General features: G+C 38.7%; 2 protein-coding genes across 2 annotated transcripts; one reads left to right on the forward strand and one right to left on the reverse strand.

The window, feature by feature from the left end:
* On the forward strand, positions 15,776–19,403 carry LOC109214768 (cytochrome b5-like). Its single transcript, XM_019378719.1, has 3 exons — positions 15,776–16,148; positions 18,509–18,575; positions 18,858–19,403. Exons 1-3 carry the CDS (start codon positions 16,062–16,064, stop codon positions 19,112–19,114), a joined length of 411 nt encoding a protein of 136 aa, XP_019234264.1. The 5' UTR covers positions 15,776–16,061; the 3' UTR covers positions 19,115–19,403.
* On the reverse strand, positions 21,230–25,683 carry LOC109214777 (BTB/POZ domain-containing protein At5g48800-like). The gene is made up of 4 exons (XM_019378726.1): positions 25,463–25,683; positions 24,714–24,780; positions 23,212–24,354; positions 21,230–22,144 (listed from the first exon to the last, which is right to left on the reverse strand). The coding sequence occupies exons 1-4, from the start codon at positions 25,645–25,647 to the stop codon at positions 21,623–21,625; spliced, it is 1,917 nt and encodes a 638-aa protein (XP_019234271.1). The 5' UTR covers positions 25,648–25,683; the 3' UTR covers positions 21,230–21,622.

The raw sequence follows: 26,239 nt of genomic DNA on the forward strand, positions 1-26,239 counted from the left end.
ACCACAACTATAATCAAACTTGTTACAACATCTAACTACCACAACTATAACCAAACTTGTTACTACACCTAACCACCTCAGCTATAACCAAACCTATTACAACACCTAACTACCTCAGCTATAACCAACCTATTACAACACTTAACTACCTCAGCTATAACTATAGTCATCGCTCAACACAAGGAAGCATTAACCTAAGCGTCCGTAATATCAATTAAGAACACAGTACAAGGGAACCACAACTCGACAATAGCCCGCCACGGGGGGGGGGGGGGAGGGGGGCAACATGAGGATCCCTTCTCTTTCTCACTTTTACTTCACAATTCTCTTCACAACTCGAGCCAATGCTCTAGAGGTTGAACTACCACTTATACTTTCGCAATTCGTTCTACAAACGGAGCCAACGCTCCTCAATGTTCATAAGTCACATCTCTTTCCACAACTTTACCCAACAAACAGAAATACACACCAAGGCATGGATAATACAACGAAGTCATGAAAATCACAATATAAGACTGACGGTCATGCTTGACACCAACGTATAGATACTCGTCACCATGCCTATACGTCATACTCAACAAGAAGCACATAGCAAATATGACTCAACTCCTAATCCCTCAAGCTAGGGTTAAACCGAACACTTACCTCGAACTTCCACGGCCAACTCAAGCCTCAAACACCGCTTTTCCTCTCGGATTCGGCTCCAAATCAATTGTATCTATACAATAATGACTTCAATATATCAATAAATGCTAAACAATATGAACCCAATGCCTAATTATAGCTTTTCCATCATTTTTCCCAAAAACTCAAAAATTGACCCCGGGCCCGCTTGGTCAAAACACGAGGTTCGGACCAAAATCAAATCACACATTCACCCACGAGCCCGAATATATAATTTATTTTCAAATTCGACCCCAAAACGAGGTCTAAATCAAGAAAAATCAAAAAGCCCTAACTCTACCCAAATACCCAATTTTCTACCTTAAATCACATGTTTTAAGCCTACAAATCTAATAGATGTTGATGAAAATGGAAGAAAATAAGTTAAAGATTACTTACCCAAGAGGTTATGGTGAAGGATTGCTTCAATGGTCGCCTAAGAGCTTGGAGAAGAAAGGTTTTTGTGAAAACGTGGTGAAATCCTGTAGCTACTGTTTCTAAAGTTTAAAAATAACTGGGCAGAAAAAATGCTCATGCGATCACGAAGAATGTCATGCGACCGCATAGGGATAGGAAGGCTGGCCATTGCGATCGCAGAAAGTGCATTGCGAACGCATAGAGGAAACTGGCTCCACTCTCAGCTTTGGCTTTTTTTGTGAATTGCGATCGTGGAGAAGGAATGCGATCACATAGAAGAAATAGGCCGGGCATCGCGATCGCGAACAGAACTATGCGATCGCGTAGAGGAAAATAAAGGGCTTCTCAACTTAACACTATGCGATCGCAGAAGGATCTACGTGATCGCATACAACAAAATGAACCCCTGAACAAGTTACACTATGCGATCACGGACAACGCTATGCGATCGCATAGAACAAACAACTGGACAACAGTAGACAGCAGATCTGCAACATTTCTAAGGCTAAAACCATCCCGAAACACATCCGAATCACACCCGAGCCCTCGGGGCTCCTAACCAAACACATGAACTAACTAAACAACATCATACGAACTTAACCGTGCGATCAAATAGCCAAAATAACATCATATACAACGAATTAAGCCTCAAAATCCATGATTTCTTCCAAATTTCATAAAACATCAATTTTTTTTCCATTTTAAGTCCGAAACACGTCAAACGACGTTCGTTTTCAACCAAACTTTATAGAAAGTGCTTAAATCATATATAAGACTTGTACCGGGTGCCGGAACCAAAATAAGGGCCCGATACCATAGTCTTCTAATCAGATTTCATTTCCAATTTCCTTAATTAATTCCAGAAAATAATTTCACACAAAAATTCATTTCTCGGGTTTTGGACCTCGGAATTCGATTCCGGGCATATGCCCAAGTCCCATATTTTCATACGGACCCTCCGGGACCGTCAACTCACGGGTCCGGGTCCGTTTACCCAAAATGTTGACCAAAGTCAATTTATTCATTTTAACATCAGAATTTAGCATTTTTCTCACTTAATTCATATTTAAGCTTTCCGGCAAATCGAGGCAACCCTAAATGAGGTTTTCAAGGCCTCGAAAGCACGGAATGAGTAAGAAAATAGGTGATGAACCTTTGGGTCATCACATTATCCACCTCTAAAACAACCGTTCGTCCTCGAACGGACAAAATAAAGGAGTACCTGAGTCGAGAAAAAGATGAGGATAACGGCTCCGCATATCGGACTCGGACTCCCAGGTCGATGCCTCAGGAGGCTAACCTCTCCACTGAACACGAACAGAAGGAAAACTCTTGGATCTCAACTGACGAACCTGCCGGTCTAGAATAGCTACCGGCTCCTCCTCATAAGATAAGTCCTTGTCCAACTGGACAGTGCTGAAATCTAACACGTGGGCTGGATCGCCGTGATACCTCCGAAGCATGGACACATGAAACACTGGATGCACGGCTGATAAGCTCGGCGGCAAAGCAAGCCTATAAGTCACCTCTCCCACTCGATCAAGAATCTCAAACAGCCCAATGAACCTAGGGCTAAGCTTGCCCTTCTTCCCAAATCTCATCACGCCCTTCATAGGCGACACTCGGAGCAATACCCGCTCACCAACCATAAAAGCCACATCTCGAACCTTGCGGTCTGCATAACTCTTTTGCCTAGACTGAGCTGAACGAAGCCTGTCCTGAATGATCTTGACCTTGTCCAAGGCCTCCTGAACCAAATCCGTACCCATCAACCGAGCCTCTCCCGGCTCAAACCATCCAACCGGAGACCAACACCGCCTACCATATAAGGCCTCATAAGGAGCCATCTGGATGCTCGACTGGTAGCTGTTATTGTAGGCAAACTTCGCTAAAGGCAAAAACTGATCCCACGAACCTCCAAAGTCAATAACAAAAGCTCGAAGCATAACCTCCAAAATCTGAATAGTCTGCTCTGACTGACCGTCCGTCTGGGGATGAAATGTTGTGCTCAACTCAACCCGTGTGCCCAACTCTCGCTGAACTGCTCTCCAGAATCGCGAGGTAAACTGCGTACCCCGGTCCGAAATGATAGATGCCGGCACACCATGAAGGCGAACGATCTCCCGGATATAAATATCAGCTAATCTCTCGGATGAATAGGAGATGGCCACAGGAATGAAATGTGCTGACTTGGTCAGCCTATCAACAATAACCCATATCGCATCGAACTTCTTCCGAGTCAGCGGAAGTCCAACAACAAAATCCATAGTGATCCGCTCCCACTTCCACTCGGGAAGCTCAATCCTCTGAAATAAACCACCAGGCCTCTGATGCTCGTACTTAACCTGCTGACAATTTAAACAACGAGTCATATATGCTACAATATCCTTCTTCATTCTACGCCACCAATAATGCTGCAGCAAATCCTGATACATCTTCGCGGCGCCCGGATGAATAGAGTACCGGGAGCTATGGGCCTCCTCCAAAATCAACTCTCGGAGCCCATCCACATTAGGCACACATACTAGACCCTGCAATCTCAAAACTCCATCATCATCTAAAGTAACATGCCTGGCACCTCCGCGCTGCACCGTATCTCTAAGGACACACAAATGGGGATCATCAAACTGCCGATCACGGATACGCTCCAATAATGAAGAACGAGCGACCGTGCAATCTAACACACGACTGGGCTCAGAAAAATCCAGTCTCACGAACTGATTGGCTAAAGCCTGAACATTCAAAGCAAGCGGCCTCTCACCGACCGGAATATAAGCAAGACTGTCCATACTGGCTGACTTCCTACTCAATGCATCAGCCACCACATTAGCCTTCCCCGGATGATATAGAATGGTGATGTCATAACCCTTTAACAACTCCAACCACCTCCTCTGCCTCAAATTCAACTCCTTTTGCTTGAACAAATACTAAAGACTCTTGTGATCAGTGAACACCTCACACGCCACGCCATACAGATAATGCCTCCAAATCTTCAACGCGTGAACTATGGCTGCCAACTCCAAATCATGAACCGGATAATTCTTCTCATGAATCTTCAACTGCCGCGAAGCATAGGCAATAACCTTGCCATCCTGCATCAACACTGCACCAAGCCCAATACGAGAAGCATCACAATAAACTGTATAAGGCCCTGAACCTGTGGGCAAAACCAACACCGGTGCCGTAGTCAGAGCTGTCTTGAGCTTCTGAAAGCTCGCCTCACACTCATCCGACCATCTGAACTGGGCACCCTTCTGGGTCAACCTGGTCATCGGGGCTGCAATAGGTGAAAATCCTTCCACGAACCGTCTATAGTAGCCTGCCAACCCCAAAAAACTCCGAATCTCTGTAGCTGATGCTGGTCTAGGCCAGTTCTTGACTGCCTCAATCTTCTTCGGATCAACCTGAATACCCTCTGCTGACACAACATGACCCAGAAATGCAACTGAACTCAACCAGAACTCACACTTCGAAAACTTGGCATACAACTGACTACCCCCCAAAGTCTGAAGAACCACTCTAAGTGCTGCTCGTGCTCCTCTGGCTGCGGGAATATATCATCAATGAACACTATCACGAATACAAATAAGGCCTGAACACTCGGTTCATCAAATCCATAAAAGCTGTTGGGGCATTTGTCAACCCAAATGACATAACCAAGAACTCATAATGCCCATACCGAGTGCGGAAAGCTGTCTTAGGGACATCGGATGCCCAAATCCTCAACTGATGGTAGCCAGATCGCAAGTCAATCTTGGAAAATACCCTGGCACCCTGAAGCTGGTCGAACAAATCATCAATCCTCGGCAGCGGATACTTATTCTTGATCGTACCTTGTTCAACTGCCGGTAATCAATACACATCCTCATTGACCCATCCTCCTTCTTAAAAAACAACACCGGCGCACCCCAAGGTGAAACACTAGGCCTAATGAAGCCCTTCTCAAGCAAATCTTGCAACTATTCCTTTAACTCTTTCAACTCAGGCGGGGCCATACGATATGGCGGGATAAAAATGGGCTGAGTGCCCGGAGCCAAATCAATGCAGAAATCAATATCCCTATCGGGTGGTATACCCGGCAGGTCTGAAGGAAAAACATCAGAACTCACAAACAACGGGCACAGAATCGATAGAGGGAACCTCAGCACTGGAATCCCGAACATAAGCTAAATAAGCCAAACACCCCTTCTCGACCATACGCCGAGCCTTCACATACGATATAACACTGCGGGTAGAATGACCTGGAGTCCCTCTCCACTCTAAACGAGGCATACCCGGTAAAGCTGAGGTCACAGTCTTGGCAAGACAGTCCAAGATAGCGTGGTAAGGTGATAACCAGTCCATCCCAATATAACACTGAATTCATCCATGTCCAGAAGAAGCAAATCTACACGAGTCTCAAAACCTCCAATCACCATTATACATGAACAATGGACACGATCCACCACAATAGAATCACTAGGCACGACCGAATACGGCGCAAAATAAAACCGAAGCTTCTCTACCACAAACCAGAACAATACCTGCACCTCCACCTCTAATACCTTTACCTCCATCTCTAGCATCTCTGCCTCCACCTCTAATACCTCTACCTCCCTCTGAGTGATGTGGAGAAACTCCTCTAGAAATAGCCGCGTCAGCTGCTCCCAAGTCGAAGATGGCGATCCGGCTGGTCTAGTCAAGCAATACTCTCTCCACCAAGTCTTGGCGGATCCAAACAAGCGAAAAGTAGCAAAAATCGACCCCATTAGTCTCAACTATCCCCATGTTTCTAAGAACCTCATGACAGCTGTGTTGAAAATCCTGGGGATCCTCAGTAGATGCACCGCTGAATGTAATAGTGAAGAGCTTGGGAAACTTACCCAATCTCCACAAAGCCTCCGATGACGTGGCTGATCTATCACCGGTCTGTGCTGCTGCTCGGCTGAAGAAGCGATACATGACCTCGCCATTCGCGAAAGGACAAGAGTAGAAATTCAATCAGCGTTGAGAAACTAAACCGCACGACAAGAAAGAACAAATGTGAAACTTTTCCTAACTCGGTAGCCTCTGGGATAAATACAGACGTCTCCGTACCAATCCCTCAGACTCTACTAAGCTTGTCCGTGAGTTGTGAGACCTATGCAACCTAGTGCTCTGATACCAACTTGTCACGACCCGGATTTCCCACCCTCGGGAGTCGTGATGGCGCCTACTGATGAGAGCTAGGCAAGCCAACCCTTAACTACCTTTAGCATTAACCAATTTACTTCTTTTAACAATTATCAGCAATATCATGAAAACAGCGGAATAAAGTAAATAAGCGGAAGTCTTAAATTAAAGAATCTGAACAACAATGCGGAAAATCAACATAAACCTCTACCCAAGAACTGGTGTCACATACTCACGAACTACTAAGAGTGCTAAATACAACCGTATAAAAGAAAGTATAACTGTTTGTCTCGAAATACATGAGCTAACAGACTGAAATAAAGATAGAAGAGACGCCGGGCCTGCGGACGCCTGCAAGGCTACCTCGGTGTCTCGCGGGACTGAAGGCTAACTCCCGTGCTACTGCAGCTGCTGTCCAACACCTGGATCTGTGCAAAGAGCACAGAGTGTAGTATCAGCACAACTGACCCCATGTGCTGGTAAGTGTCTGGCCTAACTTGTGGTAGGCGTACCACCCGCTCCCATTTCATCAATCACTTGTGGTAGGTGTACCACCCGCTCCCATTTCATCAATCTTGTGGTAGGCGTACCACCCGCTCCCATTTCATCAATCGCAATATAACAAAATAATCCCGGCTGGGGGACAATAATGTATAACTTCCCGGCAAGGGAACAACAATATAATAACTTCCCGGCAAGGGAACAAAATATCAAATCAAATGTCCCGGCAAGGAAGAAACATCTATAACCACACTGGTCCCAACATTTAACTACCGCAGCTATAACCGATCCTGTTACAACATCTAACTGCCACAACTATAATCAATCCAGTTACGACATCTATCTACCACAACTATGATCAATCCTATTACAACATCTAACTACCACAGCTATAATCAAACTTGTTACTACACCTAACTACCTCAGCTATAACCAACCTATTACAACACTTAACTACCTCAGCTATAACCAACCTATTACAACACTTAACTACCTCAGCTATAACTATAGTCATCACTCAACACAAGGAAGCATTAACCTAAGCATCCGTAATATCAATTAAGAACACAGTAAAGGGAACCACAACTCAACAATAGCCCGCCAAGGGGGGCAACATGATGATCTCTTCTCTTTCTCACTTTTACTTCACAATTCTCTTCACAACTCGAGCCAATGCTCTAGAGGTTCAATTATCATTTATGCTTTCGCAATTCATTCTACGGCTGGAGCCAACGCTCCTCAATATTCGTAAGTCACGATTCTTTCCACAACTTTGCACAACAAATAGAAATACTCACCAAGGCATGAATAATACAACGAAGTCATGAAAATCACAATATAGGACTCACGGTCATGCTTGACACCAACGTATAGATACTCATCACCTTACCTATATGTCGTACTCGACAATTACCACATAGCAAATAGGACTCAACTCCTAATCCCTCAAGCTAAGGTTAGACCGAACACTTACCTCGATGCTTTGAATTCAACTCAAGTCTCAATTATAGCTTTTCTCCTCGACTCCACCACCAATCCGCTCGAATCTAGTCACAAGTTACTTAATTACATCAATAAACCCTAAATGAATCAATTTGAATGCACAAAAATGAATTTCCCAAAGTTTTTTCCAAAATTTCCAAAATTGCCCCCGGGCCCACGTGGTCAAAACTCGAGGTTCGAACCAAAACCCAATTACCCATTCCCCCACGAACCCAAATATATGATTCGTTTTGAAATCGGACCTCAAATTGAGGTCCAAATCCCAAATTTTAGAAAAACCTAGGTTCTACCCAAAACCCCCAATTTCACCCACTGAGAATCATTGATTTTAAGTTGAAAACATGTTAAATGATGTTAATGATTGAAAGAATTGAGTAAAAATCGACTTACAAATGATTTGGAAGGAAATTGTTCTTGAAAAATCGCCCAAGGAGTTTGTGTTTTGAAAGAATGGTGAAAACTGGTTAAAATTCGACTAAGCAAAAAATCTGCTNTCAACATAAACCTCTACCCAAGAACTGGTGTCACATACTCACGAACTACTAAGAGTGCTAAATACAACCGTATAAAAGAAAGTATAACTGTTTGTCTCGAAATACATGAGCTAACAGACTGAAATAAAGATAGAAGAGACGCCGGGCCTGCGGACGCCTGCAAGGCTACCTCGGTGTCTCGCGGGACTGAAGGCTAACTCCCGTGCTACTGCAGCTGCTGTCCAACACCTGGATCTGTGCAAAGAGCACAGAGTGTAGTATCAGCACAACTGACCCCATGTGCTGGTAAGTGTCTGGCCTAACCCCGGCGAGGTAGTGACGTGGCTAGTACCAGACTCCAGATAAACCTGTGCAGATATATATATATATACAATACAACGAAGAGGCAACAGAAATAAACAATTAAAACTGGGGGAGGGAACATGCTTCAGGGGTAACAGATATAAATAGAGTATCAGGAATAATGGAGGAGGAATCCACAGTCTAGCTTCTAACACGGAAGTAAGAAATAAAGACAATTTTCATGTTCAGCTCATCTTGTTGCAGGCGTGCAACCCGATCCCATTTCTCGTAACTCGTGGTAGGCGTACCACCCGCTCCCATTTCATAATATCTTGTGGTAGGCGTACCACCCGCTCCCATTTCATAATATCTTGTGGTAGGCGTACCACCCGCTCCATTTCATCAATCTTGTGGTAGGCGTACCACCTGCTCCCATTTCATCAATCACTTGTGGTAGGCGTACCACCCGCTCCCATTTCATCAATCACTTGTGGTAGACGTACCACACGCTCCCATTTCATCAATCACTTGTGGTAGGTGTACCACCCGCTCCCATTTCAATCCCACAATATAACAAAATAATCTCGGCTGGGGGAAAACAATGTAATAACTTCCCGGCAAGGGAACAAAACATCAAATCAAATGTCCCGGCAAGGGAGAAACATCTATAACCACACTGGTCCCAACATCTAACTACCGTAGCTATAACCGATCCTGGTACAATATCTAACTGCCACAACTATAATCAATCTTGTTACGACATCTAACTACCACAACTATGATCAATCCTGTTACAACATCTAACTACCACAACTATAATCAAACTTGTTACTACACCTAACCACCTCGGCTATAACCAACCTATTACAACACTTAACTACCTCAGCTATAACCAACCTATTACAACACTTTACTACCTCAGCTATAACCAACCTATTACAACACTTAACTACCTCAGCTATAACTAACCTATTACAACACTTAACTACCTCAGCTATAACTATAGTCACCACTCAACGCAAGGAAGCATTAACCTAAGCGTCCGTAATATCAATTAAGAACACAGTATAAGGGAACCACAACTCAACAATAGCCCGCCAAGGGGGGGCAACATGATGATCTCTTCTCTTTCTCACTTTTACTTCACAATTATCTTCACAACTCGAGCCAATGCTCTAGAGGTTCAATTATCACTTATACTTTCGCAATTCGCTCTACGACTGGAGCCAACGCTCCTCAATATTCATAAGTCACGATTCTTTCCACAACTTTTCACAACAAATAGAAATACTCACCAAGGCATGAATAATACAACAAAGTCATGAAAATCACAATATAGGACTCACGGTCATGCTTGACACCAACGTATAGATACTCGTCACCTTGTCTATACATCGTACTCGACAATTACCACATAGCAAATAGGACTCAACTCCTAATCCCTCAAGATAAGGTTAGACCGAACACTTACCTCGATGCTTTGAATTCAACTCAAGTCTCAATTATAGCTTTCTCCTCGATTCCACCACCAATCCTCTCGAATCTAGTAACAAGTTACTTAATTACATCAATAAACGCTAAATGAATCAATTTGAATGCATAAAAATGAATTTCCCAAAGTTTTGCTTAAAAATTCCAAAATCGCCCCCGGGCCCACGTGATCAAAACCCGAGGTTCGAACCAAAACCCGATTACCCATTCCCCCACGAACCCAAATATGTGATTTGTTTTGAAATCGAACCTCAAATTGAGGTCCAAATCCCCAATTTTAGAAAAACCTAGGTTCTACCCAAAACCCCCAATTTCACCCATGAAAATCATTGATTTTAAGTTGAAAACATGTTAAATGATGTTAATGATTGAAAGAAATGAGTAAAAATTGACTTACAAATGATTTGGAAGAAGTCTTGTTCTTGGAAAATCGCCTAAGGAGTTTGTGTTTTGAAAGAATGTTGAAAATGGTTCAAAATTCGGCTAAGTGTAAAATATGCAGGTTGCAGATGTGGGATTTGCGAACTGGGCTTCGCAATTCTGGTATGGGATTTGCGAAGTCATGTTCGCATTTGCGAACACTAGGCAAAAATAAGAGCATCGCATTTGCGACAATTATGTCGCATTTGCGAAACAGCAGACTTCGCATTTGCGAGCCTCTATGTCGCATTTGCGACTGGCTCTACATCGCATGATGGTCGCATTTGCGACCCAATGCAGGATTCCCCCTTCTCGCATTTGCGATCAAAGGCTCGCATTTGCGAGCTTGCATTTGCGAGAACTTCTTCGCAAATGCGAAGATACCAGAACTGAAATGCCAATTTTCACAAAGGTTAAAAAAATGCACTCACGGCCTATCCAAAATTCACCCGAGCCCTCGGGGCTCCAAACCAAACATACACACAACCTCAAAAATATCCTACGGACTTATCCGTGCGATCAAATCGCCAAAACAACATCATATACATCGAATCAAGTCTCAAAACTCATGATTTCTTCCAAATTTTCATAAAACATCAAATTTCCATTTTAAGTCCAAAACACGTCAAACGACGTCCGTTTTTAACCAAACTTTACAGAAAGTGCTTAAATCACATATAAGACTTGTACCGGGCGCCGAAACCAAAATACGGGCCCGATACCATAGTCTTTTAATCAAATTTCATTTTCAATTTCCTTAATTATTTCCAGAAAACAATTTCACACAAAAATTCATTTCTCGGGCTTGGGACCTCGGAATTCGATTCCGGGCATACGCCCAAGTCCCATATTTTCCTACGGACCCTCCGGGACCGTCAAATCACGGATCCGGGTCCGTTTACCCAAAATGTTGACCGAAGTCAAATTTATTCATTTTAATATCAAAATTTAGCATTTTTCTCACAGAGTAGCTTTCCGGCTACGCGCCCGGACTGCTCACGCAAATCAAGGCAACCCTAAACGAGGTTTTTCAAGGCCTCGGAAGTACAAAATGGATAAGGAAACAGGTGATGACCCTTTGGGTCGTCACATAGAAGGTGGCTGCGTAGATCAATATTTACATAGGCTATACATACACAACCTTTTATATTTCAAAATAAATAAATCTTCACAAGAAATGTCACTTTGGCGACATCAAGCATCAAATTTATTTATCTCAAAATATATACAACCATACCTATATTCAAATTTAGATTCTCCAAAAGAAACATACAAATTTTCAAGTCAAATAAATTATGATAGGCCCAAAACTGAATGAACGACAAATCTAAACAGCAGCCAGTACTTAAACCGATGAATCTAACACATTCAAATTCACCAAACAAAATAAAACAGTTACTTAATGACTAAACTCTTCTAGCGGCAAAGAAGGACTTGTTCTCCTTTATTCAAAAATGTTGCAAGAGACCACAAAAGGATGTGGTGCAGTAGATGGGACTGCTCTTTCCTTAATCAGAGGTTTCGGGTTCGAGCCCTGGGTATGAAAAAATTCTTGATAGGGAGCGCTTCCCCCGAATGGGGCCCTATTCAGCGCGAATCCAGATATAGTCGGGCTCCAATGCGAGTACCGGACACCGGGTGAGAAACCAAAAAAAAAAATGTTGCAAGAGTTTCATGTTTGTCTTGAACTGAAAGAAATAGTTGCTTCCAGTATTTTTCTTTTGTTTCTTTTTCTTTTTCTTAATAATGAAGTCAAACTATTAATCGCTTTGGACTATAGCCTTTTCAACTTGCTTTTGGGCAATAACTATTTCTTGAATTCCTTCGATTGAATAAAAAACTGTTTTGACATTGGTTATGCCATATTATTATGTTCATTACACACGATGATGTAAAATTCACATTGAATAAATACTTTCTGAAAACACACGACACATTGGAAGTAAACCAAAATTAATACTCAATGATTTAGTACCCATTGCTCAAATGGTCACTAAACTATCATAAATTATCTCCTAAAGTCAATTTTCTTTTGTTTGTAACAATAAAGTTACTGAACTATGTCTATTGCACTCAGAAGGTCACTCAACTTGATTTTCCAAATTTTGAATTGCCAAATACCTATTTTACCCTCTAAATTATAAACATTTATCTTCTTTTTGTTTTTTCTATTCTTTTTAATACTATGATTTTTTCCTTTTTAATTTATATTATGGACTTACCTATAGAATAAATAAATATTATTTATATATTAAAAAAAAGTATTTAAGCATACATAATGCTAGAATAACAAAATAATGAGCATAGTAAAAAAATTAATTAGAATAATTTGTTAGCAATAATAATTCTAGTATTAATAACAAAAATTTTAAAAATTATTTGCACAATTCAGAATGAAAGAAAATAAATGTTGTAAAATATATATTCCATGCACGTAATATAAAAATAATTATTTAAATAAAGGTATTTTATAAAATATATTATATATTCTTGAAAATTATGCTCAATTATATTATTATGCTTCTACCAACTTTCCGACGACACAAAGTTATGTCACCGTATACAGATAGTCCCCCTGCTTTCCGGTGACATAACTTTGTGTCGTCGGAAAGTTGGTAGAAACATAATAATATAATTGAGCATATTTTTCAAGAATATATAATGGATATTATAAAAATATCTTTATTTAAATAATATTTTTATATTACGTGCATGGAATATATATTTTACAACCTTTATTTTCTTTCATTCTGAATTATGTAAATAAAGTTTTGAGTTTTTGTTGTTAATACTAAAATTATTATTACGAACAAACTATTCTAATTAATATTTTAACTATGATCATTATTTTGTTATTCCTGCATTATATATGCTTAAATACTTTTTATTTTTTTAATATATAAATAATATTTATTTATTCTATAGGTAAGTCCATAATATAAATTAAAAAGGGAAAAATCATAATATTAAAAAGTTTAGAAAAATAAAAAGAAGATAAATATTTATAACTTAGAGGGTAAAATAGGTATTTGGCAATCCAAAATTTGAAAAATCTAGTTGAGTAACCTTCTGAGTGCAATAAGCATAGTTCAGTGACTTTGTTGTTACAAACGAAAGAAAAGTGACTTTAGGAGATAATTTGGGATAGTTGAGTGATCATTTGAGTAATTGACTCCAATGATTTAACATGATACAGGCTCCCGATACCAATTGTTAGAATCAAAAAATACTTTAAAGATGAACACCGTCATCTTTTACCCAAGAACTATCATAAAATCATCAAGAATAAATACTAGGTGCGGAAATGTACCTGAATCCATGAGCACGACAGAGTCTCTCAACTTTTCCAACGACGAGATATTAGAAAAGAAAACCGTACGTCTGACTTGGGTACCATAACCCATTCATAGTCGTACATGTTTATGTAATTCTAATTTAGCCCATCATTAATTTAGAAGTTACATCCGGAGGTACACATAAGACCCCATACTTTAGGAGGTGTCTTATAGACTCATTTAGCTTTAAACCTTACCAGACCACTTTTAATTTGGGTCAACTTTTTAACGATAGCAACCAACATACAATTATTCTTAATACAAAATATATGTGTAAGTCCGTAAACTCTTACAAGTTTGAGTTGCCAATTGGTTTCGAGGCCTGAGAATGGAAAAAAATACTGGTAGGAGCCTACGGGCTTATTCAGCGGGAATCAGAATTAATCGGGCTTGACTGTGGGTACTGAACACCTATTAAGAAAAAAAAGTTGCCAATTGAGACTTGTTTGTGAAGGAAAATTGCCAGATAAAATTCAGAACACATATGATTGGCCTTTGCTGAAAACTCAAGGACAATCAGTGGCGGACACACGTAGTGATAACCGGGTTCAACTAAACCCGTTTCATCAAAAAATAATATTGTGTATAAATATAAATTACGATTAAAGCTGCGTAAATTTTGTATAAATATTTTATTTGAACCAACTTGACAACTACTATTTTACGACTAAAGTTATGTACTTCTAAGTAGAGGAATACATGGACCGGTTTGGTTCGGTTTTTATCAAAACCAAACCAAACCAACTATATCGGTTTGGATTGGTTCGGTTTTGTCGAATTTTTCAGTTTTTTCAGGTTTTTTGTTACTTAAATATTATTTCAATCTTATTTTGTTAAATTTTTGATAAGCAAGTATATGTTCAGTAAAAAATATAAAAACATATTATCTATTAAAATACTCTTATGAGAGAATTTTCTTAGTAACACATAATAGTTAACTTTTTAGTAGTCTGATAATAATAGTAATTTTATTATTATTATTATTATTATTATTATTATTATTATTATTATTATTATTATTATTATTATTATTACCACCACTACTACTACTACTATTATTATTATTATTCACAATCTTTGAATTTCAATAATCTCCTTTTTTTTCTCCTCAGCCTCCAATTCTCTAAAAATTTGAGAATAGTATTTATTGTTCTGTTGCACATTGAATTGATCGGCGGTGGATGACGATGATGATGTTCCGGTGAGATAACGGTCGATAATGGCATCAGCATTAGGATGACCAAATGCAAAAAGACGTTGTCGTTTGCAAGATTGAACGAGAATAACGATTTCTGCATCGTTTAAGATACAAAGTTCGTTAGCTTTTTTGAAAAGTCCTAAACGTAGTTTGGAGAAAGTAACATGCCTAGTATTTTGATTGTCTATTGGCTTGATTGCAATCTTGACTACTGTTTTATAGTCAAGATTTCTATGTCTAAGTTGAAATGTCTAAATAAAAATATTTTATTTCCTCCACTCTAATTTATGTAGCAAAGTTTGAATACCTTGAGTTTAAGTAAGCAAAAAATACTTTTAAGACTTTTGGTCATAAATATGTGAACCGGGGTCTGACCATCATTCGTTTGCGGTTGACGTTCCAACTTTATTCGTCGACAACTGAATGTTTTGATTTGGTTTGATTCATAATCGCATCTGCAAACTTTATCTCGTGGGTTTTAGCGACGCTTTTCACTCTTCACCGGTCCTTAGTAGCCTTTCCAAAATCAACCTAACCGATTACCTTTTCCATGGCGCTAAATAGGCTTCGCCCTTATGCCTTTATATATAATAGAATAAAATTGGATATTTGTATATAAAATTAGCCAAATCATATAAAACATATAAACACTTATATAGTTACAAGATTTTTGAAAGTTGTGCTCTTAATTATTTTATAACATTTGTATTAGGCCTCCAAAAATTCACAAACACATGTTAACAGAATTAAAAATTGCAACAAGAATCAAGATTTGGATCTACCTACCCTCTCTCCCCATGTCCTCTTCTTTGGTTTGACATTTGATGTCACCCATCTTTTCTGTCACCAACCCCTACAATCCACTTGAACTACTTTTCTGTCACCAACCCCTACAATCCACTTGAACTACCCACGCCCTCTTTCTTTGATTGTTCCAATAGGTTCACCAAACTCATAAATAATTATAATAAAAAGAACCATACTCCATCCCTTTCTTCTGTTCACTCTTCAATTCTTTTGTTAGTAGTCTTGAGACCCAATTCAAGATTCATTACATCTTTCATTTCTCCACTCCAATTGAAGGGTATTTTTTTGCTGTGTCCATAAATGGGTGGTGAAACTAAGGTTTATACTTTGGCTGAAGTTGCCCCTCACAACAATAACAAAGATTGTTGGCTTGTTATTAGTGGCAAGGTACTTTAATCTTTGTGATATCTTTAATTACATTTCTGCCTCAACCCCTTTTGATGTAATTAACTGGATTTGTTGTTTGTTGTGTTTTTTTGCTACAAAGTTAAGTTAAAGATTCAATCTTTGGCTCTTTATGTTGCAACGTACAAGTCTTTGTGATCTCTGTATTTACCTTTATTCCCCCACCCCTTTTGATGGATTTGATGTTTCTTGTGTTTTTTCTTAACAATATCTGTTAAAGATTCAATCTTTGGCTCTTTAGGTTGCAATGTATTAGTCTTTGTGATCTCTGTATTAACTTATGCCTCCACCCTTTTGATGTAATTAACTGGAGAGATGTTGTGTTTTGTGTTAATATCTGTTAAAGATTCAATCTTTGGCTCTTTATTAGTGGCAAGGTTTTAGTCTTGTGATCTCTGTAATTAACTTTCTGTTCCCACCCCTTTTGTTGTAATTAACTAGAGTTGATGTTTTTTGGTTACTAATATCTGTTAAAGGTTCAATCTTTGGCTTGTTATTAGTATTAATGCTTAGTCTTCATAGTCTCTGTGTTTACCTTTCTGCCTCCACCACTTTTAATGTAATTAACTGGAGTTGATTTTTCTTGTGTTTCTTGTTAATAGTATCTGTTAAAGATTTAATCTTTGGCCTCTTATTAGTGCAATGTTTAGTCTTTATGATCTCTTTAATTTCCTTTTTGCCTCCACCCCTTTTGATGTAATTAACTGGATTTGATGTTTGTTGTGTTTGTTTTTACAAAGATATGTTAAAGATTCAATATTTGGCTCTGTAATTACTTTTCTGCCTCCACCCCGTTTTATGTAATTAACTAGAGTTGATGTTTCTAGTGTTTTTCATTACCAGTATCTGTTAAAGATTCAATCTTCGGCTAGCAATTAGTAACACGGTATAACCTTGGCGATCTCTTTAATTACCTTTCTGCCTCCCACCCCTTTTGATGTAATTAACTAGAGTTCATATTTCCTGTGTTTTTTGTTAACAATATTTGTCAAAGATTCAATCTTTGGATCTTCATTTGTGGCAATGTTTAGTATTTGTCTCTCTGTAATTACCTTTATGCCTCAACGGCTCAACCCCTTTTTTAAGTAATTAACTTGGTTGATATTTCTTGTGCTTTTCTTTGCTAATCTGTTAAAGATTCAACCTTTGGCTCGTTATTAGTGGCAATCTTTGTGATCTCTGTATTTACCTTTTATGTCTCCACCACTTTTTGATATAATTAACTGAGGTTGATGTTTCTTGTGCTTTTTGTTACAAAGATATGTTAAAGATTTGTTTGGCTCTTTATTAGTGGCAAGGTATGATCTTGCCGACCTCTGTAATTACCTCTCCGCACCGCCTTTTGGGTAACTGGGGTTGATGTATTGTTTTTGTAGCTTTTCTATTTGTTGACTTTTGTCATTAGCTTTCTGCAACCTTTTTCAATGTTATAAACTGGGGTTGATGTTTCTCGTTTTTGTCTTTACTAATATCTGTTAAAGATTCAATCTTTGTCTCATAATTTGTGGCAAAGTATAATCTTTGTGACCTCTGTAATTAGCTCTCTGTACCCCCTTTTGGATAAATTTTTATGCTTTTGGTACCTAGATCTGTAAAGATTCAACTTTTGGCTGCTTCTGTTTCATTGCTGTTTATACTTTTTCTTTCTCCCCATTCATTTTAGCCGCCGCACCCATGTCGACACGACACTGTTTGAGGAAAAGTAAAAAAAATATTGAATTTGAGGAAAAGTAAAAACCATGGATTGTGCTACCTCATAAATTCAACTAATCTCAACTTTTTTCAGTACAAACTTGCATCTTCAGATATCTAATAGCACTGTCAGTTAGCAAAAGAATTTGATGTGGTAAATGTTGAACCTATGACTTGGTTTTATTATTTATCGGTTCATTGTTATGGTTTAGCTCTTAAATGTTTATGTGGCTGAGAGTATAGAGGAATTTATTGATATGCAAAAATTGTCAAGAGCTACAATTTATACAATGTGTATATCAAATGGTTAAAAGCAATTATTCATGGAAATAATGAGCCATTCTTTAGCACAATGGTTAATTCACAATATGCTAAAACCAATGCTTGTAATGTGCATTTCCTTTTCTTTTTTAAGGATAGATGCTCCAGTTTTGGAGATGCCTTAGTAGCCCGGTAGACACTTATAAAAAAATAAAAGAAAAGAATAGCCGGCTAGACTTTCACCTATTGTTACCCTACCATCAAACTATGCTTTTTTTTTTTGGGGGGGGGGTGGGGGGGGGGGGATCGTTTTGTCAAATTTGGATTGTGATATCTTTTATTTGAATACTGAGATAGTTCGGGATTGATATTGATCTTTCTTATTACAGGTGTACGATGTGACAAAATTCTTGGACGACCACCCAGGTGGCGATGAGGTTTTATTGGCTGCTACTGGTAACATACTTTGACCAACTCTTTTCTACCCCAAAACCACACTTTGTAACATTCAAGTTTCTCAAGTCGTACACACGATCATATATGTTTCAATAGTATTCGTATTGCAAAATTGAGTAGAACATCGTTGACTCTGGATCATGCCATCCAATGGCAGATTTAGGCTAGACGTGACACTACCTATAAATACCTGCTGTGTCTAGCTCGGACAATACACACACACACACAAAAATAATCTTCAGAAGATACTGATTCACGGGTTCCTTATGGTACATTATGCAGGAAAGGATGCGACTGATGATTTTGAGGATGTCGGCCACAGCACCAGTGCTCGAGCAATGTTGGATGAGTATTACGTAGGCGATATTGATTCAGCAACCATCCCTACAAAAACCAAGTACACTCCTCCTAATCAGCCTCATTACAACCAGGACAAAACATCCGAGTTTGTAATTAAACTCCTCCAGTTCTTAGTTCCCCTGATTATTTTGGGTGTAGCTGTTGGCATCCGCTTCTACACCAAACAACAGTCAGCTTGAAGATTGAGTACGCGGTGAATTCATAATAAGAGTCCGGATTTGCAAAATGTGACCCTTACCCCACCCCCAAAGAAAAACCCCCACCAAAGATAAGCTAAAGAAGAAGAAAAAATTTGGTTTTAATTTTTCTATTTCTGTGACTTCATAGTTATATTGTTCTTGTTGTAATAGATATTTGATTTATGCAGTTCAGTCTTGTGAACTTGGATTATTGACATTTGTTGTTGCTTATTATGATTTGTTCTACTCTCTTGATATGAACTTGGGATGATATATTACATTCTTCTGACTCAAATTTCACTTCAACTCTAGTGTTCATTACTCATTATGTTCGAAGATATTGGACATGCACGCCGTGGCAGAGCCGCCCTTGACCAAGATATTACACTGTATAGATGGGTAAACTTTTATCTTTTATATGTATATATACTATATGTTGAATCCCCTCGACTTCTTCGTATACTTTATATTTTGACTTCACTTGGTGAAAATTCTAGTTCTGTCGCGGCATGCACGTCTTTTTTCACATTATTTTCAAGAAATTACCAAGCAGCCTGAAAAGTTGCATGGAGGATCGCCAATATGCGATCTTATGCCTCAATTGACAGACTACAAGCGGATTTAGAATTTTAAGTCAGTGAGTGCGAAGTACTACTGCACTCAATATTTGTCATTGGTCTGAATTCAATATAAATATATTATTTTAAGAAATATTTTAAATATGTATGTATAGTTTTAAGTCGAAAGCAGCGAGTGAGATAAGTCCATTTGATTAGTTTTTGTTGTTTGTTTGTGCCTTTGAGCTAACATCAACTCATGAAATGTGATTAGCTTGTCCATAATTAATTTGCTCACACTTTCTTCAGAAAATCCTAGTTTTGTCACTGCATAAGTGTGTAAACATATTATATTCATTCTAATAAGGTGGATTCACGATTTAAACTCGAGGGGTTCTAAGTTTTAAGGTTCTTAGCATTGAATTTAGTGTCCCTCGAAAATTGTGGGTCCAGAATTTACTATGTGTCGAAATTTTAGTGGCTTTTAACACACCACACACGAACACATTTCTGTATACCATCGAAAGTACTAAGTTAAGTTGAACTCATACTGAAGTTAGTTCATTCTGGTAGTCATGTGGAGATATACATAGAGAGCCTATCATTGCTGCAGAAATCCTAAAAAAGTCAGTAGAAGACACATTATACTGCATGGCCTGCCCTGATATCGTCGAGTTCCCCTGGATTGTTGTTAAGCCTGATGCACTTCTGTATCCAGGGAAAGTGTTCTACGTCGTTCCCAATCGAACAATCTACCATCTTTTGAACGCGAAAAGTCAGCAGAAGACATATTACAACCAGGACATAACATAAGAGTTCATAGTTAAGCTCCTCCAATTCTTAGTTCCCCTGATTATTGTGAGTGTAATTGTTGGCATCCTCTCCTGTATGAAGATAGTACATTGTCACTAGCATCAAGATTTTCACTATTCATCAATATCGTCACTATCATCAACATCGATCTTATGGTGACATGGGGGCGAACAAAGGAAACAGAGGGATGAGGTTTCTCTTGCTTTTGGCATAGCGGGCCCCCAGTGGGAGGCTCGCACGACGGGCTGCTGTCATCATTATCGTTCTCATCAAGAAGAAAACCTTTAGGCTTGTTATCCAGAAATTTGTTCAAAAATACCGTAATGAGAGGAACATACTGTGAATTTCATACTAAGAATCCGAATTTGCAACATGTGACCCTTATCCCGCCCTCAACCAAACCTGTTGCTTTCTGCTCGAACTTTATCTACATATTAGTTAAAAAAATTAAATAAAATTACAACATATGCATCTAATAAGATCACATTGAAGATTGAGCTTCAACTTTTAGCAACTCATAGTCATCAAAACTCTATATGTTATGTCAAACAATCAACTTGAAGATTGTTATGGTGAATTCTTAATAAGAGTCCACATTTGCGCGATGTGACTTTTAGCGCATCCCATCGGTCTAGAGGTGGATCTAGGCGAGTTCTATGAGTTCAACTGAATCCACTATTTTCTCTTTGGATTATTCAAAAGAAATTTAAAAGATATATACATATAATAAGATCAAATCCTTTAGCAAGTCATAAAAACTCTATATATTATGTAAATGAAAAGTATATCTCACTGCAGCTCATATACAAACATTTGGGGAGAAAATAAGGGGTTGTAGAATGGAACAAAAAGATTACAACTGAAAAACTTGCAGTTACTCAACAACAGAATCAACCAAAATTACCCGAGCAATTTGATGTACCTGGAAGATTCATTGTCACGTTAAAAAAAGGGCAGCCCGGTGCACTAAGCTCCCGCTGTGTGCCGGGTCCGGGGAAGAGCCGGACCCCAAGGGTCTATCGTACGCAATCTTACCCTGCATTTCTGCAAGAGGTTGTTTTCACGGCTCAAACCCGTGACCACCTGGTCATATGGCAGCAACTTTACCAGTTACGCCAAGGCTCCCCTTCATCGATTGTCAAGTTCTTTCAGTTATTTTAGATTCAGTTCTTTCTGACTGACTTGAGGGAGAACTACAATCCCTGGAAAAACTATGTCCGAAAATATTAAACTTTTTGCCAATCCTTTTGGAGAAGGATTTCATGAATCGTCGCGAGCTAGATTTTTGCATATTCCTCTTCATACAAACATGGTCTTTTTCCAGGTCGTTTAATCTCATCCTCATCCGCGCTAGTTCAAGTTTTAGCTCTCTATTTTCTCGTCTCAACGAAGCATAATTGTCCTTAGGAGACATTGCAACACTAAGAGCACCACTATTAATCCTCCAAGATTGGTGCATTGGCTTAATGTCATCATCAGGGTACGAACAAAACAAGGCATTTCGAAGCCTTAATTGCTCGAAATAAAGAACTTGAACGATCGATTGGAGGGGAAGGCGCTCGTTTTGTGCAGCGTGTGCTCCAGCTTCCTGTGAGAGCTTTTGGAAATCTATCAATTTGCATAGTCTCCTCTTATCTGGATCTGATAAGGTTTGATGAGCCTGGAATATGCATTCATGAACAATGTTATGGTTAGTTAAATGAAAAATAGGAGTTGAGATGAGAAGCTCTATCAGCTTAATTAGCGGCGAAAAGGTCCAAATTTACCCCTATACCATACAAAATATCTCAATTTATCCTCTGTTATACTTTAACGTTATTCATACTCTGGCCATTAGCAACAACAACAACAACAAACCTAGTATAATCCCACAAAGTGGGGTCTGGGAGGGGTAGAATGTACGCATTCCTTAATCCTACCTTGTGAAGGTAGAGAAGTTGTTTCCGATAGACCCCCGGCTCAAGGTAAAAGTAAAGGAAGCAGACACAACAAGTCGTAAACAACAACTAGATAAGGTGATAAGGTGACCGGGTGATAGCATAATTGAAACGTAAGGCCCATTAGCAAATATCTAGTATTTGTCCCACTTTAATAGAGCTCTATCGCGGATTGGATGGATTCCACGTGTCAAAATACTTAGGAGAAAGGTCTAAATTTACACCTCTGCTTTTTACTATGGTTAAAGATTACCCTTCGTTATACTTTTGGTTGGATCTTCGTCAGGGTCATGGGTGAATACAAGATAATTTGCTAACAACAAGAGTACGAATGACTCCAAAATATAACGCAAGGTAAAGATAAGATATTTCGTATAGTAGAGGGGTAATTTGATCATTTTCCCTAATCAAAGGAGGTCTTGAGCCGAGAGTCTATCTGAACCAGCCTCTTTACCTTCTCAGGATAGGGGTAAGGCATGCGTACACACTACCCTCCCCATACCCCACTTGTGGGATTCTACTGAGTTGTTGTTACTGTTGTCCTTAATCAAATGAGGACATATAACTCTATAAAGGGAATAATTATGAATATGTCAAGGTAAAGAATCTTAATCCTCTTGATGGAATTATTAAAGAACCACCATATTCAATTAAGTCATTAGCAAACTGTATAGAGTTATAAGAAAAAAGCACCATGTGATATTTCACCTGTTGTGAAATTTTGATTTACTCTCATTCAAACCAGAAAAACTTTTCTGAACACATTTTGAAGTAAGTTAGTAACACATACCTTGAGGTAAACGTCGATTGCTCGATAAAGTCCATCGTGGACAGTACGCGCATGTGCTGGTAATGTTTCTGCAACAGCAATGAACTTGTTCAGCTTTAAATTTGCATCTGGTGCAATTTCAGCTAGGTAATTGTCAACCAACTTTGATACTTTGAACAATGCAGTTTGTGATGGCGTCGTAGTAGGGCTATCGGATTCAAAAACCGAGACATCTTCCATATCATCATCGCTATCGCCCTCTTGCTGTGAAAAATTAACCAAGATTCTATGCACTGTGTCAACATCGAACAATGTATCACCAGCATGTCGAAAGGAAGGAATCAGAATATCATCCAGGGTAGCCGTATCCAATTGAGATCCTATCCGCCTCTCGAGATCAAGCCTACAAGCAACCGTGCAATCTAACATCACTGCGCTTCGCAACAATCCAAAAAGAAAGGTCAAGGGCACGACGAATTTTTCAACAGGCATCAGGCTCACGATCGTCTCAACCACGAGTTTTTCTTGGATATTTGAATCAGAAAGGGATTTTTGTATCAATTCCTTCTGTGCATAGTTCACTAGTGATGCAGCAATGCTCTCAGGCCTAACCCCACGAAACTTCATCGCGGTTATGACACGTTGGTACAAGTCGATACGAAGCATTGAAATATCCTCAATCCACCAGTCCAATTCACAATTGGCTTGTTTACTCATATGTAGTCTTCCACCTGAGCTACTATATTCCAATCGCGAGAAACTTGAAGCGATTTGCTCGACACAAGCTTTCGATGCTACAGCATCGATACACCGGCTAACAATTTTCAGCTCATCAGCAAGTGGAAGTAAGTTTTCACATTGTCTCAAGACTTCAACACACATTTCAAGATTCTTGCAAACAATGCTGTCAAGATATTCTTCAGCTCTTGAACCAAGATTGTTTTTTGAGTAGTCCTCTGACATCTCGAGATAATCGGATACGCAACAAAGCTGAGCAACATTTGCTGCTGTGATCTCAAAGTTGACACCATAACAGAATTTGGCTGCTAGCTCAAATGATTCTGTTCCACCTGGTAGACTAACAAGCTCAATTCTTGAAATATCAGAATCCCTGTGCTCTGCTACTAGCCTCCGGATTCGTCCGCTTCTCGAAACAAGGGGAAACTGCATCAAAATTCTCCTATGTTAGGAAATTTTCTATTACATTATAGTCTCTAAACTTACTCATAGGCATGCAATTTAAAAAATTTCAAACACTTCAATATAAAATGTGTGAAATCAAGACATAGTGAGCAATAGTGCTAAGTAATCTATATTGTTCAGACTCTTCAGAAATGCCGACACATGCATGTTGGATCCTTCAAAAGTAGTGCATTTTTGAAGGATCTGACACAGGTGCGTGTCGGATCCTTCAAAAATAGTGCATTTGAAGGATCTAACACAAGTGTGGCAATATTTTTGGACAGTCTGAGCGTAGAGTCTGAGCTACATAGACTAAGATAATAGACAATGGAGAGCATTACCTTGTGTAGTGAAAATATGCCACCATCCACTTCTATTGTTATATCAGTAGGAACATCTCGAAATACCCTATAACATATAAATTAGCCAATTAGCAGAAATACTAAAATTTTGATCTTTCTCTTCTAGGGGAAGATTTAACATAGATGTAGTGGGAGCACGTGTATTCACTGGCTCGGACTATATGTACAACAACAACGACAACATACCAATGTAACTCCACAAGTAGGGTCTGGGAAGGATAGTATGTATGCAGACCTTACCCTACCTTATGAAGGTAGAAGGCTGTTTTCGACAGACCCTCGGCTCAAGGAAAGAGGGCTCATACTATATGTGTGTACAAAAATTCATCAAAAGTTTTACTAAGATGCATGTAACTAAACCCCCAAGTGATATTGAACTGCACGTAAAAGTATGACACAATATGCAAGTTCACCACCACCACCAGCAACATACCCAATATAGTCCCACAAGTGAGTTTTGGAAAGAATAATGTGTACGCAGACCTTACTCACAAACAAGCCAAAAAAAATGTTTTAAAACTTTCAAACATTTTGGTATTGCACATACGAGGTAGTAGTGGCGGATCAAGAATTTAGAAGCTGTGGATTTTGAGTTGAGAGAACGAGTTATGACACGTATAACTAAGTACAATAAATTTTTAACCAACTATAGCATATTAAATCACATTGATGTTACAAAATCTTTTTACACTGTCGATGTATATAACTACGTACTGCAAAATACAAACCATTCGTTATAACGTTGCCGCGAAGTAGACTTGGTTAGAGGTAGTTGATGGTGGTGCTTGTCCATGGCCAATATGGTGAAAATCTCTAAAGAAAGAAGAAAGAAGAAAGAAGAATGTGAAAGGTTTGTTAAAGAAGACAAGAAAATAAGGGGACATAAGGAGAGATTTTGCTGTTTTTTGGCCATTTATTTTTGTCAAACCTTTTTGTATTCAAAATCATAGGTTGCACTTGTTCAAAACAATGGGACCTCTCTTGTAGTCACGTTTTTTTGTACCCGCCCCGTCTCAATTTATTTGATGTTGTTTGACTGGACGCGAAATTTACTTAATTATTTACTTAAATAATTATTTACTTAATCGCTTAAACTAAAAATAATCAGTAGATATATAATAATATTGGTCAGTGGCGAAATTAGAAAATTCAATAAGGGTGTTAATTTGAACACCCTTTGCTTTCGGCGAAGGGTGATTAGTTGACCACCCTTGGGCCAACATAGCTTCGCCCCTGACATTGGTTGTGTAAGATTTTATTACATAACAGTATACTCACTTATTTTTCAAGTTACTAATTTCACTTATTTTTCAAGTTACTAATCTTACTTATTATGAAAGTATTCTAAATGTATAAAAGTCAAACTCTAAGACTTAATACTTTTATAATTCTTATACAATAGATTTAATTTATATATATCAATAAAATATATACCATTATATATATATATATATATATATATATATATATATATATATATATATATATATATATATATATATATA

Source organism: Nicotiana attenuata, chromosome 2 (genome assembly GCF_001879085.1).
Source record: "Nicotiana attenuata strain UT chromosome 2, NIATTr2, whole genome shotgun sequence".
In the NCBI taxonomy this organism is placed as follows: domain Eukaryota; kingdom Viridiplantae; phylum Streptophyta; class Magnoliopsida; order Solanales; family Solanaceae; genus Nicotiana; species Nicotiana attenuata.

Coding starts and splice junctions, on each gene's coding strand:
- LOC109214768 (XM_019378719.1), top strand. CDS start 16,062: ATGGGTGGTGAAACTAAGGTTTATACTTTGGCTGAAGTTGCCCCTCAC. Junction 16,149..18,508: donor GGCTTGTTATTAGTGGCAAG/GTACTTTAATCT, acceptor TTCTTATTACAG/GTGTACGATGTGACAAAATT. Junction 18,576..18,857: donor GGTTTTATTGGCTGCTACTG/GTAACATACTTT, acceptor TACATTATGCAG/GAAAGGATGCGACTGATGAT.
- LOC109214777 (XM_019378726.1), bottom strand. CDS start 25,647: ATGGCCAAAAAACAGCAAAATCTCTCCTTATGTCCCCTTATTTTCTTG. Junction 24,355..24,713: donor GCATATTTTCACTACACAAG/GTAATGCTCTCC, acceptor ATTTTGATGCAG/TTTCCCCTTGTTTCGAGAAG. Junction 22,145..23,211: donor CAATCGACGTTTACCTCAAG/GTATGTGTTACT, acceptor TGCATATTCCAG/GCTCATCAAACCTTATCAGA.